This window comes from Leptinotarsa decemlineata, unplaced genomic scaffold, assembly GCF_025532065.1.
Source record: "Leptinotarsa decemlineata unplaced genomic scaffold, Ldec_3_MD MMD2_tig00000218_RagTag_RagTag, whole genome shotgun sequence".
Taxonomy (NCBI): domain Eukaryota; kingdom Metazoa; phylum Arthropoda; class Insecta; order Coleoptera; family Chrysomelidae; genus Leptinotarsa; species Leptinotarsa decemlineata.
This window is the reverse complement of record NW_027412545.1, coordinates 967624-989609: the sequence shown is the minus strand read 5'-3', so window position 1 is coordinate 989609 and position 21986 is coordinate 967624. Positions and strand designations below refer to the sequence as shown.

General features: G+C 35.2%; 1 protein-coding gene and 1 long non-coding RNA gene across 2 annotated transcripts; both read right to left on the bottom strand.

Moving 5' to 3' along the window:
• Positions 1–6263: 6263 nt before the first annotated feature.
• Positions 6264–11734, bottom strand: LOC111516434 (uncharacterized). Its single transcript, XM_074173191.1, has 5 exons — positions 11575–11734; positions 10827–10974; positions 8609–8806; positions 6943–7057; positions 6264–6517 (listed from the first exon to the last, which is right to left on the bottom strand). The coding sequence occupies exons 1-5, from the start codon at positions 11624–11626 to the stop codon at positions 6326–6328; spliced, it is 705 nt and encodes a 234-aa protein (XP_074029292.1). The 5' UTR covers positions 11627–11734; the 3' UTR covers positions 6264–6325.
• A 4106-nt stretch (positions 11735–15840) lies between these two features.
• Positions 15841–18839, bottom strand: LOC111513991 (uncharacterized). Its single transcript, XR_012465035.1, has 3 exons — positions 18703–18839; positions 15947–18638; positions 15841–15895 (listed from the first exon to the last, which is right to left on the bottom strand). It is a non-coding gene; the product is annotated as an uncharacterized lncRNA (long non-coding RNA).
• Between the last annotated feature and the right edge of the window lie 3147 nt (positions 18840–21986).

Below are 21986 nucleotides of genomic sequence, written 5' to 3'. Positions count from 1 at the left end.
AATACCGATGATGACTATTTTTCTTTCAAATTGGATATCGGACATGTTCATGATAAAAAACCGACCAAAAGAAATGTTCTCAAGTGCATTATGTCCCTGTTTGATCCACTTGGCTTAATATCAACACTTACTATACGAGGTAAAATATTGATGCAGAAGATGTGGCGTTCTGGAATCTCCTGGGATAGTTTTTTACCGGAAGAATTGATCAAGCCTTGGCAAAGACGGTTGAAAGATCTGAGGACTACAAAATATCAAGATGTTACAGTTTTCTAATCTCCGGAGCAGATAGAATTGAACTCCACACCTTTTGCGATAGCAGTGAGGCATTTGCCACGAAATGTTATCTTCGAGTATTGAAAGGGGACAAAATAGAGACTTCCATAATTGCTACGAAAACGAGAGTTTCACTTTTAAAGCAGCTTTCAATTCCGAAGTTAGAATTGCAAGCCGCAGTTATGGGAATGGCAGAATTAGAACTGGAAATAACCATCAATAGAATGTATTTTTGGACAGACTCTAAATGTTTTCTGGAATGGACAAAAGCAGATGGAAGATTTTTCAAATTATATGTCGCTCTTCGCATAGGTGAATTAGAGGAAGCAGAGTCCATAGTAAATTATAGGCCGCTGACTAAATTTTCCTGCGATCCGTCAGATTTAGAAGCTCTTACTCTCATGTATTTTTTGTTGAGATATTCCAACAGCACGCACGAGCCTACATTACTTCCAATAAACCCTGATGCTAATGGATTGAGGCGCGAATGGAAAAAATCTCGAATGTTGGTCAACACATTTTGGGACAGATGGGTAAAAGAATATCTTCCAAGTTTGACGAAAAGGAGTAAGTGGTCCAACGACAGCAAACACATTGTAGAGGGTGATATAGTAGTTGTGGTCGACGACCAAGCTCCACGATATAAATGGAAATTAGGAAAACTCATAGGTGTGCATCCAAGTAGAGATGGACGAGTTACGGTGGTAGACGTCAAGACAGCGTATTCAGAATTTCGACGGCCAGTAACTAAGATCTGCAAATTGGAATTAGAAGACTGAGTTGATTCTTCTAGGGGGGGGGAATGTTGATTATTTGATTAGTTTTGAGTTATTTATTTATTTTCTTGATCTTATTACCGTTGAATTATTGTTGTTATGGTGTTATTGAAAAGAAAGAGTTTGAATGTGAATTTGACATTGTCAATAAAATAATTGTCCTGACGAAAAGTGGATATTTTCTTGTCACGAAAGTTTGATACGAAATAACAGTATCCACAAAAGTCTTCGGGTGATAACTGGACTCATTAATCCGAGGTCTGACTATTCATAGGTCATTCGGGTGCTTTCACCTTTCACCTATCCCCTCTTTCCTCTTTCCGCTTCATTGGTTTTAGCGGGAGATGACCGTTTGGCGGGAGTTGGTCGTTTTTCGTTTGATAAGAGGTTTCCATATGTTATGTATATCTACGCTAGTTTGACTCAATGCGTTGTTGGACAACATATACGCGTCTTCATTGGATTTTCTCCTGAACCAGTGTTCCTCTTTGTGGATGATTTTCGCTTGAGCCCATTTGATATTATTTTGATGAGTCCAAACATGCTCTGCTCTTCCGGATTTGCTCGTTTCTCCTCGTCGTGTGTGTTTCTTGTACTCAGCAATGCGAAGTTTCAATGGCCTCTTAGTTTTACCGATGTATGATTCTCCGCACTCGCAGGGTATCCGGTAAATGCAATTCTTGGAATCGCAGTCCGCGTTCAGTGGCCTAGTTTTTGTGAGGCTGCTACGGATAGTGTTTCCAGATCTGAAGCAGGTCCTGATGTTATACTTGGACCCAATCCTTCTTATCCTTTCCGATAATCCTCTGATGTAGGGAAGTACAAGTACTGGTTGTGGCGGCTTCTCTTCCTTGTGGAAAAGAAGTCGGAAGTGACGGTCCTCTTCACCATTACGTCTAAGAAAGGCAATTCGTTGTGGACTTCCTTCTCCATTGTGAAAGTGAAAGAAGGACTTACGTTGTTGATGTGCTTCAGGAAAATGTCTAGTTCTGCATTCCCATGGTTCCATATTATGAAGGTGTCGTCTACGTATCTCAACCAGACTCAACGGCCAGAGTTTCAAACCACTCCATATATATATTAGCTATAATCTATGAAAGTGGCGATCCCATTGGCAGTCCCTCATCTTGCGTAAAAGATTCGTTCTTCAGTTGGAAGTAGCAGTTTCGTACACAGCATCCTAGTAATTCCATGATTACTTGTATCGGTAAGTTTGTTCTATCTTTCAGGTTCCCATCTTCGGATAGCTTTTTTTGTATGGTTTGAAGTGCTTCTTCGACAGGAACGTTGGTGTAGAGGCTTTCGACGTCGAAACTGATCAATTGATCCTGCTGATCAAAAAGGAACATTGGTTTAGGAGAATATTCAAGAAAGCCGCGTATACAGGGTGTCCCTGGACTTCCTCTTTTCCTCTCGGGAATGTATAGATGGGGTCAAAATATCACCAGTACTTCATATAACTTTTTTTCCTAAAATCCTTCGTTACCAAGTAACGGGCCCTCGAAGTTACAAAATGAAAAATGTTTTTCTTTGATAACTTTTCAAGTGAATATTCAAAATCATCCAAATTTTGGTAATTGACTAAACAAATGAATTCCTTCGATGAGCTTTCATGCAGGAGTTAGTTGTTTTGCTACAAAGTCAGGAACGGACTACCCCCGATGGTCCACACTCCAAAACTTTGAAATGACAGATATTTTTCAATATTTTTCAACAAATTAAGGTTACTTGGACAATTTTATGAATAAAAGTACTCGTGTGGAAAGTCGATCGGAGCAACGAGTCTTGATAAAAATGTAGTTTCACTCGACGACATCAAACCCGCTCGTCCACCATTATTTGAAATGAATAATTATCAAAGCAGAAATAATAATGATAACGTTAATTCAACAACATTTATCCTGAGATGTTTACCATTATTCAAAAATATTAGTTTTTAAGGAAAATGGAAATGATAGGTAAAATGTTCATAACGAATTTTTATAATGCAAACACGTTTAACTAACGAAACTCAAGAGCCTCAAGAGCAAACAGAAATGAAAAATCCGCTACAGAAACTGCTCGATATGACCACCTTCTCTCTCTATACATTTTCTTAGTCTGCGAAGACACCCTCTCTGTACTTGAAATAGCATTCCAGGGTCGTTTCGTATGGCTTCACAATGTAATTTTATTCTATTCAACAATGCATCTCTTGTGTGAATAGGTGTAGCGTAAACAAGGCTTTTTAGCTGCTCCCACAGAAAGAAATCCAATGGATTTAAATCCGGAGACCGCGATGGCCATGAATATGGCCCACCTCTACCAATCCATCTATTGTGGAAAATATGGTTCAGATGGTCACGCACAATCAAACTAAAATAAGGAGGAGCGCCATCATGCATAAACCACATATCTCATCGGGTTTGCAATGGAACATGTTCCAAAAGTCCATTCAAATCGTTCTGAATGAACTCCAAATAACGTTCTCCATTCAATCGGTCCTGTAGAACGAATGATCCTATAAGATGGTTTCCTATGATACCAGCCCAAACATTCACGTTGAATTTCCGTTGGTGTTTGGTTTGCAATATCCCATGGGGATTTTCTTCGGCCCATATATGGAGATTATGAGAGTTGATAACTCCATCTCTACTGAAACCTGCTTCATCAGTGAATAAAACTCGATTAATAAAAGTAATATCCTCTCTTTGCCTATCCATGAACCAATTGGCATATTCCAGTCGTGCTGGAAAATCTTGAGGTGTCATGGCATGTACCTTCTGGATGTGGAATGGGTGGAACAGTTGTTCCCTAATTATTCTATGAATAGTGGACTTGGATGTATGGAACTGTTCTGATAGATTTCTGATGCTCATTGAAGGATCATCAGCGACGGCTTCCAAAATATTTTCCTCCAATACAACGGTACGTACAGTCCTAGGAGCGCCCTCACCACCTCGTTTTGGCAAAAGTGTACCTACAATAATATCGAAATAAAACAACGTGCTCAAATTAATTATCAATTATTACATACCTGTCTCCCTCAAGCTGCGATCGACACGCTCGAATGTTTCTCTTGACGGTACCGTTCGATTGGGAAAATGCTCGGAATACAGACGACGAGCTTCTGCAGCATTACAAAATGCTCGTCCATAAAATACATGCATATCTGCATATTCATTGAATGTAAACTGTTCGGCCATATCAAAAAAATTCAAAATATCCTATAGAATATTGACAATACAATGATAGTCATATGACAACGCACCACTCAACAAAACAAAATCGCATTCCAGTTTCTCATTTTTTATCAAAACTTTCTAAAAGGTTTTTTTGTCAACATCTGTGAAAGAAATATTATTCCCTGGATATTTTTCACCTGATCATGTGCAGCCGTTTTTGTAGTTCATTCGTTTGCTTTTTATTAGTATAGTAAATATTTTTTCCGATGTGCGTTTTTTCAGCTAAATTTAGATTCGTGTTAAAGAATGTCTCCCATAAAATTATAATTATCAGTGAAACTCCTCAACAGTTTAGCTGTGAAGAAGAATTTGAAACATTCGAATGTTGAGTTTCATGAGATTCAGATAACTGATCAACACGAAACGTGATTATTCCACACGTATTATGTACATACAAAATATGGAATGAATTCGATATTTCATAGTAGAGTAGCTTGTTAGTTTAAAAACACCACGAATCTACAGAACTTGATATTTCTTTTGAAAAAATATCTGCTATCACAATTGTGACTTAAACTTCCATATAGGTACTGTACTTTTTGTTTACGACTTCATTTTAGCATACTTTGTATTATTCCTGTTATAAATGTTGTTGAATTAACGTTATCATTATTATTTCTGCTTTGATAATTATTCATTTCAAATAATGGTGGACGAGCGGGTTTGATGTCGTCGAGTAGAACTACATTTTTATCAAGACTCGTTGCTCCGATCGACTTTCCACACGAGTACTTTTATTCATAAAATTGTCCAAGTAACCTTATTTTGTTGAAAAATATTGAAAAATATCTGTCATTTCAAAGTTTTGGGGTGTGGACCATCGGGGGTAGTCCGTTCCTGACTTTGTAGCAAAACAACTGACTCCTGCATGAAAGCTTATCGACGGAATTCATTTGTTTAGTCAATTACCAAAATTTGGATGATTTTGAATATTCACTTGAAAAGTTATCAAAGAAAAACATTTTTCATTTTGTAACTTTGAGGGCCCGTAACTTGGTTACGAAGACTTTTAGGAAAAAAAGTTATATGAAGTACTGGTGATATTTTGACCCCATCTATACATTCCCGAGAGGAAAAGCGGAAGTCCAGGGACACCCTGTATATTGTCCAACAACGCATTTAGTCAAGCTAGCGTAGAGATACGTAACATATGGAAACCTCTTATCGAGCGAAAAACGACCAACTCCCGCCAAACGGTCATCTCCCGCTAAAACCAATGAAGCGGAAAGAGGGGATAGGTGAAAGGTGAAAGCACCCGAATGACCTATAAATAGTCAGATCTCTGAGGAATAAGTCCAGTTATCACACGAAGACGATTGTGGATACTAACAATCGAAACGTCGTGACGTAACTTGGTTTGGAATCTTTCAATTTTATTTTCATTTTTCATTTTTGTTAATAATATTTTTTAGGTTTCAGCTTTTATTAATATTTCAATTTTCTGGTTGTAGTTCGTATGTTATTTCCTTGTAATTTCAGTATTTTGTTTTGATAAAATTGTTATTTTCGGTTGATCTATTCTTTTTTTTTCGGGGATTTCAAATCCATTCATATTATATTAGACAATGGAAGTCCGAACTGATGAAATATAAAATCTCAAAATCCTACACACATGTAACGAAGGGAAGAAAATGAATTAACTGAAAGTCATGGAAATTAATAAATCAATTGAAAACCCGAAGTATGTAACGTTGAACATTTTTTCAGAGAGAAATATATCGTAGATTGAGTCTGAAATTTTTTACCTGAATCTGAAGAATATCCGAAAAATGACATGCAATAATGTTTATCTGTGTAATTTTTTTACTCCTTCAGATATCTGTTGAAATTTCAAATGATTTTTATTCTATATTAATGTCCCTATATTTTCCATTCATCATTCATTCTGTACATTTTCACGTTATCCACATGCTCTTAGATTTCAAATCTGAAACATTTTTCAGATAATGGAACTCCAAATCACTATGATTGTAAAGAGATATGAATATTGCAGTGAAATAAAGTTTATTCATTATTCATTAACTGAAATTTACATTTTCAAATAACATCTCAGTTGTTCCTACAATATTCCAAAATCTTATCGATCCTTTCGTTATGTTGGAACCAGACAGTGTTCAATCTTGTCTTCAATAGGTCCCCAAGAACATTTCCCATGGCTCCACTGTCGATGTATGCTTTAACGAGTCCACTTATTGTATTAGAAATTGCACCATTAAAAATTCCAAGACCGGTGAAGTCGAACTGAAATAATAATATTTTGGTCAATGTAGTGAAATAATTCAGGCAAATTAACAAATTTATTTTGGAAATGCCTTAAAATCTCAAAGGAATCAACAACATTACATTTTCCTCATATGATATATTATATAATCTTCATATGAAAACAGAATATAACTCTAGAAAAATAATGAGATTCAGAACAGAAAAAATATTGCTGAAAAGGCACTCTTCTTGCATCACATTCGATTTTTGACAATATGCGGAAACTGAGACCAAACGAAGACACTATTTAATATTAACTTCGAAATAACAATAACACAATAAAACAGTAACACTTGAATTATGCTAGAAATATTGTTCACGAAGTAGTGAATTCGTATAACATTTGTTAACTTACAAAGATGACTCGATTTCATCATAACTTAGGATATATATATAGTACTTACATGCACTTTGTCAGCATTCCAGCTCAAAGTAAGTTCTTCAATACCTTCTGTTAGATCGAAACCTGGTTTGGTGAAGTTGACTTCACCAGTCCATGAGGTGCTGGCTAAGGTGACACTGTGAGAAATGAATTTGATATAAATTTGAAGATTTATATGTGATAATTGAAAAACTCGATAGAAATATCTACATGTCTTCATGTACCACTTATGAACATGAATAGTGATACATATATTCTCTATTGAATTTCGAATTTTGGTCGTATAATTTCTGAGCATGGAATTTACCGTCATATACCATTTTATGTCTCTGAAATTTTGTTTGAAAGCAGAACCTTCCACCGATGTTAAGTACGAAATATTTGTTTAATTATAGCTCATTGTAGTTATTGACAAACACTTTTTGGTCGTACCATCCGTCAGATGATCAATATCCCAATAAAAAATAGGAAAAACAGTTATAATAACAAGCAAAAACTCATAAATATGTCTAATAATGACATATAATTATTCAATCCGTATGAAAAACAATCACAAGCACAAATTTATGAAGTGAGTTGGACCCATCGCATTGGTATGGTTACTAACAACAGATTTCAGGATAGTTCATGTAACTAGGTAACATAAAAAATTCAGGTTTGACATATCGAAAACAGAAGTCCAGACCATTCAGCAATAAACCTATATTCACTAATTGAGAACGAATTGTTATTTCAGATAATTGATGGAACTCAACAGCTATTTTCTACAGGCTTATATATTTTTTCATTATTTTAGTCAATTATTTCCTAAACAATCACCGTATAACACATACCACATAGAAAATAGATATAACCCAGTAAAATATAATATATAAATGAGAGAATCCACATGAATCAGAGATACTGATTTGAAATCAACTATAAAGAAACAGAACCAAAATAGATACGTAGCTAGTTTGCGTATCATCTGGAAATCATATGGAAAGTTACATACATAGCAACACTTCCTTAATATCGATTCGATATGAAAATATTTCAGGAAGCATTCCGCAATATGGGATAAAAGCAAATTAGCCGAATACTGCTGGCAAAACTCTACCTATGGAACTTTCCATGAACGCTTCCTCGCTCACGAGAATGCGGAACAACCCCTACATAAAATAATCATGATCCTATCAATGCTCACATTCGATAAACAGAACTTCTGAAACTATTACCTTCACTCAAGGATGTAATCAGAGCATTTCCGAAAAATTTGCCGCAAAGGGTAAAATTCCTTTTCTCGAAAATATTAAACATTCTGTTCCAGAATGCTTCTTTCGCGGCAACAGCTGGCTTAGCTGTTGTTTCCTTTCGGGTATTTGCCATGCGTACCAAAAAAATATATATGATAAGAAGTTATTGGACTAGCACTCATAGGAAAGAGGCAAACCGCAGACTCGTGTTTCTGGCTATTTAGCCTTCGTCAGTACGGTACAACCAAGTGTAAAGGATAGACAACACTTGAGTTGAAAACAAACAAGAGGATTCACCATTAGGGGCCAACTGCGGTTTCGTGTCATCATCGGAAGACCTTGTGATTACAAGGACTAACTCCCAACTTTGTCACGGGTGCAGCTGTAGCAACCTGCATGACATCCGGATCCAGGATAAATCAACAAGAATGATGTAAAAATACTATAACTTACTTCAAATATCCGGCAACCTTTCCAGGAATCAACGCCACATTTGTTTCAAGACTGTACTCTGAAAGAAACTCGAATTTTGGCCACCAGAGTGTGTATTGGAGGACTGCATTTGAGTCACTGTCTTTACTGAATTGTTGAACATCCAGACTCCAGTGGGGAATTCCATACCATTCCATGTTGGTGACGTTCAATGTACCACTGCAAAAAGACATTTTAATTGTTATTGGTTATATTGCGGACTTTGTGAGATGAAATCATTTTTGTTTCTATTTTGTAAGGTCTCGAAAGTGAATTGCATTCGTAATTTGTAGTTTGAGGTGAAAATGATACGATCCATTGGATAAACTTAAAAGTTATCAGATTTATGATTAGTTACACAATGCCTAGTAGACAAAAACTCAACAGCAAACGTGTAAGGCGAAGTTTTCTGGTGTGCAAAGACAGGTTCGCCTGGCTATCTCCAGCGACAGCTGCACCACATCCTCATCAGCCACAAAAATTCTTCAAGACATTCTTCCTCTCCACATTTTTTTGGAGAGTGGCAGGACTCTGCATATTGTTAATTGCCCAAAACAGGTTTTGGCAGATTACTTTCGACACTTAAAGTAACGTGATTCTGGAAATGATCTTTGACTAATTGCCTTGAAATTCATCTATACAGCCTTGATCCGGAATAAATTGGACTGAATAGACCGGGAGGGAAAAATAGTGAAAGAGAATTTTCAATTCACAAATAGATCAGACAAATCTCCAGGTTTCGGTGTAGATATATACAAACAGTCAGAGACCCAAGATTTCAACTCCCGCTCTCCTGACCTGGAAAACAATTTTTCCATACTCCAGAACTAACTTATTTTCTCTATACATGCGTATCGTCGAAAAATTAGCATCGTCAAGAGATGCATAATATCAATTACCGATAACATAACATATTTTTATATTCGTATGGACGTTATTTTACTTCGATAATTAGGGTAATTGAATCATTTCCTGGTGCATATCATTGTGTCAGTTGCATTAAAGTTGGTCAAATGCAGTACAACGAAATAATTCAAACATGTTAAAAGGTGGTTGACAATGTTTCAAGGTCATCAATCGAAGACGATTGTGGATACCAAAAATCGAAACGTCGTGAAGTAACTTGGTTCGAAACCTTTTGATTTTGATTTTCATTCCTTGTTTATTGTTCAATTTTCAATTGTTTCTTGTATTCCAGTTCATTGTAATTTCAGTTTTTTGCTTAATATAATTGTTATTTTTTTCAGCTGATATTTTTAATTTCATTGATTCTTTCAGGAATTTCAAATCATCCCATATCATATATATAATGGAACTCCGAATTAATGAAATAATTCAAATGGGGTTGAGTCAAATTTTGAGTTATTTGTCTATAACTGAGGCATTAAGAGTTGTAGGGTATAAAAATGCGAGTATACAAGCTTTGCACCGGTAATAATTTTCAAAATATTTCTTTAAACTACAAACAAAAATCAACAAATCCATGAATACCACCTTGTACTTGAAAGTAATTTTCATAATAGAGTCCCATATATTTACTACTTTCATCAATTTTTGCATTCAGTTCAACTCATAAGTTAGTTCAGAGTCTACAGCAAATCAATATGTTTTATTCTACAATGTTGATTTACAATTCACAATATTGAAAATACATTTCATTTGTCGACCCTGTTTTTTCATACCATTATGCATCAAATGAAATGATAATTACCACATTTACCATTCTCGATATGATGATATAAATGAAAATATTGGGATTTTTAGAATTTATTATTTGGCAACTTCTTCGCTTCTATCCCCAGGAGAAAAGTTATTTCTGCTAAAAGATCAGAAATATGAAAAGAAAATGAAACTCGTAACAAAAAGTTGTAGGATACAATATTTCAATGAAATTTTTCAAATTTGACCACAAAAACTTCTTTTCTGTAGTATACTGGTATAAATAATGAAAAAGTGTATGAGATTATTGTAATATGTAATATATTTGTATGACACCTAAAGAAAACACTACCCAAAGACATAAAATGTTCATCCCACTGAAATATCATCATTCAGTATTGACAAAATGAATCCGTTACCCTACACAATCAATCAAAAAGCAATAGAGTTGAATATAACACATTAAATATTTTTCTGGAAAATTTCTAAAATGGCAATGAAGTTATTTGTATCGTACATGGAAATAATACAAAGATATTACCTGGCAATGCCAATGTCTCCATGCCAAGATAGGTTGTGGTTGAAAACAAGGGGGTCATGAGAAGGAATTCGAACAGATGGAAGTCCAGTTATAATTACTTCTTTCAAACATGCTGCCAGTTGGATAGCAAGCTCTCTATCTGTAGCAGCTGTAAAATAAAATACATTATTATTCTTCAAGAAATTGCTTTCGCTGAAAAATTTCATACAAAATGTATATATATATATATATATATATATATATATATATATATATATATATATATATATATATATATACTCAAAAAAGTAGTTAAAATTTTTATTTACGGTAGTTGTAAAGCTACTGCAAGCTTCACAAAATATTTTCTATCTGCGAATATTTTTTTGATAACTTTGATAACTTCGAAATCCCTCTCGATACGAAAGCAACATGTACATATTGTTTTCGTTTGTACAAAATGTAACTATGCCACTCGAGCCATATTAAAATAACTCAAATTATAATCGTCGTTGATTAACAATTATAAAAAACTTTATGTTTAACTGACAACCAGAAGGGAGCATTTTTTTAAATTATGTAAAGTACGGTATCAATTATATTTTTTTAGAATTTAAATGTCATAACAATTCATAACAATTAATTTTTCAGTGCAGTACAAACTTGTAAGCTAGGCCGCATTTGAAGAGTATGTATGAAAAATGATATTGGTGACTTCATTAATTACGAATTGATATTTACAAATACTCAATTGGAAAGTTAGCCTTACCATTTGCGGTATATACCAGCGCAACAAAAGTGAGAAGTTTGAATGCTACCATTTTCTTCTTGTAGTAATTTCTTCTTGAAGAGAACACTGAAAAAATTTGAAATGAACTTCGTTTATATAGCTGTTAAACGTTTAGATACGAATCTTAATCAGATTTTGAAGTGGATCATGTGTTATTGGAATGTTATTCAAAAATCACTATCTGAATCATTCTAACAAATGAAAAACACTTATTATTTCTGAAATGATAGTATCGTGTACAGTTCCACAAAAAGTACAGAAAATGGGATTCAGTAAACTTAAAATCGGAGGTGTAGCAACGATTTATTTGAAGTCAGAACAGAAATTAACCAAAGTTTATGCAAGATTTAGCTACCGAATTTTTAAAATCCTAATGAAAGCTATTCAGATAGCCTAGACTATCAATAAACTATCCATCACGTTACAAAGAACAAAATTTGATACATCTGCTTTGTCGACCAATATACTCAGTCAGTAATAAAAATTATCTCAGTTAGGGAAAATTCATGGACAGAATAAACAATGTTCAGTGTTACTATCTCCATTTGGGTTTGAAGGCCGTCGTAATTCGGAACTGCATCCTAACGACCGATGTCATCGGTGAATCATCAAGATGAATAAACCTCTGAAGACGCCAGCCACTTGTGGATGTGTGAATGAAAATAAATTGAGAAAACCCAAAAAGAAATCGCTGTCAGAAATTGGTCTAAGTCTGTATATCGATTTTTTATATTTATTTGAAATTAGAATATTTTGTTATTAATTGAACGGTCAGATTTTGATGTATTGTAATTATAAACGACATTTTTTCAAAAATAATATTTTTTCAATATTGTCAATTTGAATTAGAAGGAATATATTTATTCTCCTGCCCTTTGAGTGTAGTAGGTAGGTGTCTAAAGTGAGTGGGACTATTCGACCCTCCACCGCAACCCACAAGAGTTTATTGTGGCTCACACCTATTCACACTCGGCCAAATAAACCCAGCTTCTTAACGAAGGCGATTAGTTTGTATGGTGAGTGATCTTTCAGGTCAGATGGTGAGAGTACGGATCTGCCGACCTACAACTGTTTGAGGGTAGTACGTATACAACAGTTAGTTGTGTCTCTATGTTACATTTGGCGACCGTGATGGTCGTTCCTCAGAACTTCTTCACGACGGAGTTTTGATCTCATTGAGACAAAATTGAAGAGAACAGAACCTGATATGCTGACTACAAGCTGACATGTACAAGATAATCTATACCTTTTAGATCAGAAAGTTGAGATGCGGAATGAACTTATCCTGGATGCTGATTTCACTGACATGGATGTAAACGAAGTAGTAGCTGGAGCTAATGAGTTCTTTGCAAGTATAATACCCTTGAGTTGATAGTGGAAAATAGTGAAAATAAACTGCCAAAAATTTAACTAATAAAATTTAGTGGCGGAGTCAAGGACTGGCTTTTCTCTTGGAGCTAATTTAAGTGCATTGATGACTGTTGTGAACCTACCTTAAGGGTTTTCGAGAGAGTGTGTGTTCTATGGCTGGGATGTTTTAGAACTGAGTTATGGAAGTCAAGATTTTTGAATAAAAGTATGTCGTGAAGAATGCGTGTATTATTGTCAAATAAATGAAAATACACAGCATTATTGGCGACGAGGGAAGTTGAATCCACTAGTAGCAAGTTTCGCGTCAGTAACAGTAAGTGCAGTCCTCATAGTCATGACTCGGGATCAATAACCTCGAGGAGTAGCTAAGTCAAAGTCTACTTGAAGATGTCTTTTATTGGAAGTATTGAGCCTAGCGAGTCAGATATTTCGTCGTATATGAAAAGGATAAAGTATGTTTTTGTATGTAACAGTGTTACTGATGAAAAGAAAAGAGCAATGTTCCTAACCGTAATTGGTGCGGAAGCATATGGTGCTTAAAAATATCTATTGCCCCAGATTTACCCAGCTCTTAATCGTTCGATGAATTGAAAACATTACTTAGCCATTTCAAACCAAGAAGGTTAGTCATTGCAGAAAGTTATAAATTTTATAGTGCCTAGCAGGAGCAAGAAGAGGATATCAAGTCTAATGCCACAAAATTTAAAGACTTATCACAATATTGTGACTTTTTCGAATAAGGCATTGAGAGATAAATTTGTATGTTGTTTGCGTTCAGAGGCTACAAATCCTAAATTATTGTCAGAAGATATATTAACCTGGGCAAATGCTTCTAAAACAGTAGTAGCTATGGAGCCAGCTGTAACAGTACACATCAATAAAATGAGTTACAGAGAGCTACAAAGCAAAGGTCCTGAGGAGGAGGAGGAGAGGAGTCTCAAACGAAGAAAATTCCTCAAGACTGGGATTTCGAGAAAGACGCAGTAAACAGTTTGAAGGTAATCGTTGATGTCGAAGGCAAGCTCCTGAATTTTGAAGTGGACTTAGGTGCGTGTGAAACTGTCATACATGTATCTACATATAAAAAGTTATTCAGTTCTTATGTATTATATCCTGTTGAATGTAAACTAAAGGTTGTAACTGGCCTAAACGTATATATTGTAGGTGAATTCGTTTTCAAAGTTTTATATAACAAGCAACACGTTTTCTTACCTCTCAGTATTAGAAGGTGATACAATGTTCACACCATTATTAGGTAGAAATTGGCTTGATATTATTAGTTCTAATTGGGAAAATATGTTGAATGTAAGGCATGTCAGTCATGATGACCAAATTTGTAAGTCAAGGTTTTGTCCACCAGTCACACATCAAATAAAAATGGAGAGTGATGAAGTAATAGTCCAAAATAAAAATTAGTTGATAAGAGTTGAAAACAAATTACTTAGGTCAGCGCCAGTCGAGTGAGTGAAAAATGCTTCAGAAGTGTTATAAGGGCAACCTAATTCATATATACTAAAGTATTTAGTCGAGCTAAAAGTCAAGGAAAGTACCCAACCTATCTTCCATCGGGCCTATAACTTGTCATTTGCGTTACGTGCAAAAGTGGAAGCTGAGTTATTGAAAATGGAATAACAAGGTGTGATTTCAAAAGTAATTTTTAGTAACTGATCAGAGAGCTACAAAGCAAAGGTCCTGAGGAGGAGGAGGAGAGGAGTCTCAAAACGAAGAAAATTCCTCAAGACTGGGATTTTGAGAAAGACGCAGTAAACAGTTTGAAGGTAATCGTTGATGTCGAAGGCAAGCTCCTGAATTTTGAAGTGAACTTAGGTGCGTGTGAAACTGTCATACATGTATCTACATATAAAAAGTTATTCAGTTCTTATGTATTATGTCCTGTTGAATGTAAACTAAAGGTTGTAACTGGCCTAAACGTATATATTGTAGGTGAATTCGTTTTCAAAGTTTTATATAACAAGCAACACGTTTTCTTACCTCTCAGTATTAGAAGGTGATACAATGTTCACACCATTATTAGGTAGAAATTGGCTTGATATTATTAGTTCTAATTGGGAAAATATGTTGAATGTAAAGCATGTCAGTCATGATGACCAAATTTGTAAGTCAAGGTTTTATCCAAGGTTTGTTGAAAAACAAATTACTTAGGTCAGCGCCAGTCGAGTGAGTGAAAAATGCTTCAGAAGTGTTATAAGGGCAACCTAATTCATATATACTAAAGTATTTAGTCGAGCTAAAAGTCAAGGAAAGTATCCAACCTATCTTTCATCGGGCCTATAACATGTCATTTGCGTTACGTGCAAAAGTGGAAGCTGAGTTATTGAAAATGGAATAACAAGGTGTGATTTCAAAAGTAATTTTTAGTAACTGATCAAGTCCAATAGTCACTGTTCCTAAAAAGAATTTAGAAGATATAAAAATTTGTGTAGACTTCAAAAAGACACTAAATACCATTTTGGAATCAGATCATTCACATCACCCTTCCCTGAAGACATTTTTGCTTGTTTGAGTGGGCAAAAATGCTTTTGTGTAATAAATCCCAAAGGAGCTTATGAACAGCTCCAAGTCAGTGAAAAATCTAAAGAATTGTTAACTATAAATACTCATGTAGGTCTCTATTCTTATAACAGGTTGACCTATGGTATTAGTGCGGCACCAGGAATTTTTCAGAATGTCATGGATACCATTTAGGCAGGATTACCAAACTTAAAGCTCACCTTGATGATGTCCTGGTTCTTGGAGCAACTTAACCTTTCAGTGGTTCAACAGTTGCCGTAGGCCACGAGTGGTGACTTCGGTCTACCACACCGATCGAGTTTCATCGTCTATATAACGTCATAAATTGTATAAACTATAGGATTTTAATGAAGTTAAACGTTTATTGACTTTTTCTTCAAGTAAGTATGAAAAAAACCTGAAAGAGTGAATAATTATAAATAACAAAAAGGAACATTCTAAAGCCTACGTATTATAATTGCGATGCCCCCATTCGAAGGTTGAACTCAGTCTTTGGCTTCTTCTTGACTGGAACATTCCATACAGAAGATAGTCACGTGTTCCAAACATAGAAATTTATTGCAGTCTTGACAGCGGTATTTGGTCCTTCTGTTCTTCTTTGAACTACAGTTAAAACATCTTCCGAAAATATTTTCCGTGTTGCGATTTGCCTCTGCTACTTCTGATTCACAAATCTGACATATTCGAACTCTAAGAGGTCTTGGTAAATTTTGAGACATTGCACGGATTTTCAAATGTGGTTCAATCAGACACAACGCAAGATTTTCGAGAAATTGGCGTCTAACTACTCTGCTCTGGGGTTTATTTGCACAAAAGATAACTTGCAAATTGATTGAAGATAAATTTAGCAAACTGTAAAAAAATACCATTTGCCGTCTTCGAGTAGCTCTTGCAGTGTTATAAGATGCACATAATTTATCCACTACGTCAACTCCCCCTTTAGTACGATTATAGTCAATAATTATATCTGGTTTTGAAGTATTCCCATCGATTTTATCGCCACTGTGGCAAGTGGAGATCAAAAGAACATTTTTCTTCTTTTTTGGTACATAGGAAACGAGAGTACAATCTTTTCTAAAACCGAACGTACTGGAACCAATTGGACGATTTTTTCCTTGAACAAATTCAGGCGGTATCTCCTTTTTGTTTTTTCGTATAGTTCCAATTGTTGTTAGGTTCCGTTGTATAAGTTCAATCAGACACAACGCAAGATTTTCGAGAAATTGGCGTCTAACTACTCTGCTCTGGGGTTTATTTGCACAAAAGATAACTTGCAAATTGATTGAAGATAAATTTAGCAAACTGTAAAAAAATACCATTTGCCGTCTTCGAGTAGCTCTTGCAGTGTTATAAGATGCACATAATTTATCCACTACGTCAACTCCCCCTTTAGTACGATTATAGTCAATAATTATATCTGGTTTTGAAGTATTCCCATCGATTTTATCGCCACTGTGGCAAGTGGAGATCAAAAGAACATTTTTCTTCTTTTTTGGTACATAGGAAACGAGAGTACAATCTTTTCTAAAACCGAACATACTGGAACCAATTGGACGATTTTTTCCTTGAACAAATTCAGGCGGTATCTCCTTTTTGTTTTTTCGTATAGTTCCAATTGTTGTTAGGTTCCGTTGTATAAGTTTTTCAGCTAGAGGAGTACTTGTGAATCAATTATCGGTTGTAATATTCCGACCAGACCCGTGAATTGGTTCACACAACCTATCGACTAAAGAAAGTGTCGATGTATTTTGAGCAAATGGACCATCTGGTTGAGTACCAACATATACTTCTAAATTAGAGGTATAAAATGTTTTTGAATCGCAAAGTGCAAAAATTTCAATCCCATATTTATTGGGTTTATTTGGCATGTACTGCCGAAAAGAACAGCGTCCACGAAAAGCCTCAAGTTTTTCATCAATTGTAACTTCTTGTGACAGATTATATGACCATAATCCGTTTCATAATGATATCCATTATGATACAGATTTTTCATAACGATACAGATTATCAACCAATAGAAACCCATAATTTTTCAATCAAGAGTCCTGTTCCTTTGTTTGTCCTAGATTCTAACCTAAGTAACTAATTGCTTTATTTGTCAAAATCAGTTTTCATATTACCTACCTATATTATCAAAATGTCTAAAAACAGCGATAGAGAAGGAATACCATTGACTCCAATATTTTCAAAAGATCAGATTAATTACAGTTGTTATATTCAATATAAATATAATTAGAATCTTTATAGTTTTCATATATCCATGATAATACCATTAAGTTTGTGTTTTTTTAAAAAAATATGAGTTAATTACTGTAAATGTGTTCAATACAAATATAATATTTATAGTTTTTCATTATTTATCGGGTTTAGAAAAAATAGCGTATGCAACTCTCATGTAATGGTTATTACATGATCGTTGCATAATATACTATTACAGTTATCAATAAATTTTGTTGATGAAACTCCTTATTGGGGCTAATTTGTCAAGAGCTTTTCTCTCTGCCCTTGTTTCTAAATCATCAAATCTGATATAGCGCAAAAGAATACGAAATCGTTGGACATAGTCAATCGATATATTTCAACAGAGGTACCATCAGTTTTGAATAAGTCTTCTGTGTTCAAATTATTATTCTTCTTCACTCCACTGAATAAGAGCAGTTCTAAAAGTGCCTCTATCTCTTATCTGGTGGTAGGTCTTGTATATGTTGCTCGGTTATATTTATGTGATACGCTCTCTAAATAAGAATTGGTATCAGTAACTATAACGTTTATCATATCATTGTCAAAAACATTTCTCCAAATATCTAATTGATCTGTTATTTGTTTCAGAGGGCCCCTCACACACGGGAGTTTCATTCTTATTATATTCTTAGAGGGAGTTTTCACATTTTGGTTCGGCATGTGCTTGTTCCATTTAGTAACTTTATCTTTACTAGTAAGCGTTGGTTCTTGGACCATCTTCCTTTTTTGAGGAGGCTGTTCTTCTTCCTCTTCTCCACTCTCTAGCTCTTGTTCTCTTCTTCCAAACGATCTTCCATATCTTCTTCCTCGTCATCGTACTGCTCTTCAACAATATCCTCAACAATTAATTCCATAAGGGCCATCAGCCGTTCTTGTTCACGCTCATAATCACCCATTTTCTTCAAATAATTAAAATATATTGAGTTATGAACTATAATTTTCATTATCTTCTATCATACTTACAGAAGTTTGCGAATTAATATATTTTTCTTCAATAACAATTCCCTAACCGCAACAGTGACTTCGGTTTACGACACCAAAACTTGACATAACCTGTTCATAAATTATTTTGACAACACACCACTTCATCTTAGTATCTAACGGAACGTAACTGAGAGATACATGGAGGGAATTGTAAATATTATCCCCCACTCAAAAGTAATGGAAGGGGATGTGACGCATCGGTGTGAGAAACCGTACGTTACCACTGGAAGGTTAAGAACACTGTTACAAAAATTCAAACGTTTTCAAGCATATTCAAGAATATAACGTAAATGTTAATAAAAATTAATGTACAAAATGGTTTAGACTTTCGCGGCTGAGGTTTTCAGTGTCAGAATTTTTGAGCTTGAAACCCGTGGATTTTTAGAATTTCTTCCTGACGTTTCGCTGGCGCGAGTGGCTAGCTTCTTCAGAGGTTTAACTATCATGGTTTACTCTTTGATGACAGTCATCGGACAGCAAGCCATGATGGGTAAACCTCTGAAGAAGCTAGCCACTCGCGCCAGCGAAACGTCAGGAAAAAATTCCAAAAATCCACGGCTTTCAAACTCGAAAAATAATGACACTGAAGTTAATGTCAATATTTTGAAAATCGTATTCAGGTCTACTTAATTACTATAGAAAATGTTACGGTTGAGCCGTTATATGATTTATGTAAAGAAGGAGTCATTTTTGAGTCAAACTGGTCGACAGAATGTCAGAAGGCTTTCAACTTGAGCAAAGAACTATTTACCTACATCTGATGGCATCAATAGTATCACAACCCCTCCTTACCACCCACAAAGTGATGGCTCTGCAGAAAAGTCAGTTCAAACAGTTAAGAAATATCTGAACATTTTTTTTTCTCTAAATAAGGAAGAAATATCAGAAAATTTATTGCTGCATAAAATAAGTAATTTCTTATTCTCTTCTCGAAACACTCCATCGACAGTCACTAGCCTCACTCCGGCGGGATAAAACCTAGATAAAACCTAGAACAAGATCAAATCTAAACCGGTCTTCAAAGGTACGAACTGTTCTAGACTATATAAATTAAATGATCAGGTTTATGAAAAGAGAAATGAAACTTTCTATGTTTTGTAACTAACGTTACTGCAGTTTCGTCCTATACGGACATTTTCAAACTTATACAATAAACTAACAATGATTCATTACATTATCCATTATATACCACCCCTATAGGTACTAATAGAAATAGAGTTGAATTTCACTAGTTCGGACTTCCATTGTCTACCATATAAAATGATTTGAAATCCCTGAAACAACTAAAAAAGAAGAATCAAAAATGAATAGCTGAAAATAACAATTATATTAAGCAAAATAAACCTGAAATGAAATAATAGTGAAATAAAATACAAGTAAAATGGAAAAATTTAACAAAAATGAATAAAAATGAAGAAATGAAAAAAGAAAATAAAAAGTTGAGAGATTCCAAGTCACGTTAGTTCACGACGTTTCGATTGTTAGTATCTACAATCGTCTTCGGGTGATGACTGGACTGATTTCTCCAAGTGATGACTATTTATAGGTCGTTCGAGTACTTTCACTTATCCCCGCTTTCCATTTTCTGCTTCACTCGTTCCGTGGGAGATGATCGTTTGGCGGGAGTTGGCCATTTTTCGCTTGATGATGGGTTTCCATATGTTGCGTATTTCTACGCTGACTTGGCTGAATACGTTGTTGGACAACATGTAAGCGGCTTCCTTGAATTTTCTCCTAAACCAATGTTCCTCTCTGTGCAAGATCTCAGCTTGGGACCACTCGATGTTGTGTTGATGGGTCCAAACATGGTCTGCTATTCCTGATTTGCTGGTTTCCCCTCGCTGTGTGTGTTTCTTGTGCTCGGCAATGCGAACATTCAATGGCCTCTTAGTTTCACCAATATAGGATTTTCCGCACTCACAGGGTATACGGTAAATGCAATTCTTGGAATCACAGTCCGCGTTTGGTGGCCTGGTTTTCGTGAGGCTGCTACGGATAGTGTTACCTGATCTGAAGCAGGTTCTGATGCCGAGCATTGCCGAGTACAAAAAACACACATAACGAGGGGAAACCAGCAAATCAGGAATAGCAGACCATGTTTGGACCTATCAACACAACATCGAGTGGTCCCAAGCTGATATGTTGCACAGAGAGGAACATTGGTTTAGGAGAAAATTCAAGGAAGCCGCTTACATGTTGTCCAACAACGTATTCAGCCAAGTCAGCGTAGAAATACGCAACATATGGAAACCCATCATCAAGCGAAAAATGGCCAACTCCCGCCAAACGGTCATCTCCCACGGAACCAGTGAAGCAGAAAATGGAAAGCGGGGATAAGTGAAAGTACTCGAACAACCTATAAATAGTCATCTTTCGGAGGAATCAGTCCAGTCATCACCCGAAGACGATTGTAGATACCGTTGAGTTTTAGGTCGAACACAGGATTATTCAACAGTGAACAACTTTAATGAAAATAAATATACAAATCTCAAAAAAAATTAATTCAACTAACTTGACAGTGACAACTCTATCAACAACATTTTTTTTATCAATAAAACAAAACCTAATACATGGTGATGTAGATCAAATTCTTGTTCATTCCTCAACAGATACTAACAATCGAAACGTCGTGAACTAACGTGACTTAGAATCTCTCAACTTTATATTTATATTTTCTTTTTTCATTTGCTCATTTTTATTTATTTTTGTTCAATTGTTCTATTTTACTTGTATTTCATTTCACTATTATTTCATTTCAGGTTTATTATATATAATTGTTATTTTCAGCTATTCATTTTTAATTCTTCTTTTTTAGTTGTTTCACTTGAGCTTATAAACTCCGGATTTTTGCAACTTGTCGACCTGCATTGAAAAGGTGGAAAGTGGCGGAAAGTCATCTTCGTTTCATTCAGGATTGGAGTCCAGCTCCCTTACCCTTTTGGCTGATTGTTGATCTCAAGAAGGACCAATAGGTTCATGGCATTGAAAAGGAAGTGAGATAACCTGGCATGTGGTCTGAATGCCACTTCCACATTGTTTTTTCTGAAGAAACCCTCAATTAAATCTGTTCTTTTTCCAAAATATGTTAGCGTTACCCATTTCTTGATTTCTGGTTGTTTGACATGAGGATATATTAATCTGTAAGTGAATTTCCGGCTTTGTTTCCTGACTAACTTCTGGATAGTATCTGCGTTGAAACCATTATTATGACCTATATGTGTAATTATATCAATTTCCCTAGCTAGGTTGTTAGATGACAAAGG

Bases quoted from the DNA above. Each gene is read 5' to 3' on its own strand.
- LOC111516434 (XM_074173191.1), bottom strand. From the start codon at position 11,626: ATGGTAGCATTCAAACTTCTCACTTTTGTTGCGCTGGTATATACCGCA. The intron at 8,807-10,826 runs GTAATATCTTTG...GTCTTTTTGCAG, and splicing joins GGAGACATTGGCATTGCCAG to TGGTACATTGAACGTCACCA. The intron at 7,058-8,608 runs GTAAGTTATAGT...CATTTCTCACAG, and splicing joins AAGGTTGCCGGATATTTGAA to TGTCACCTTAGCCAGCACCT.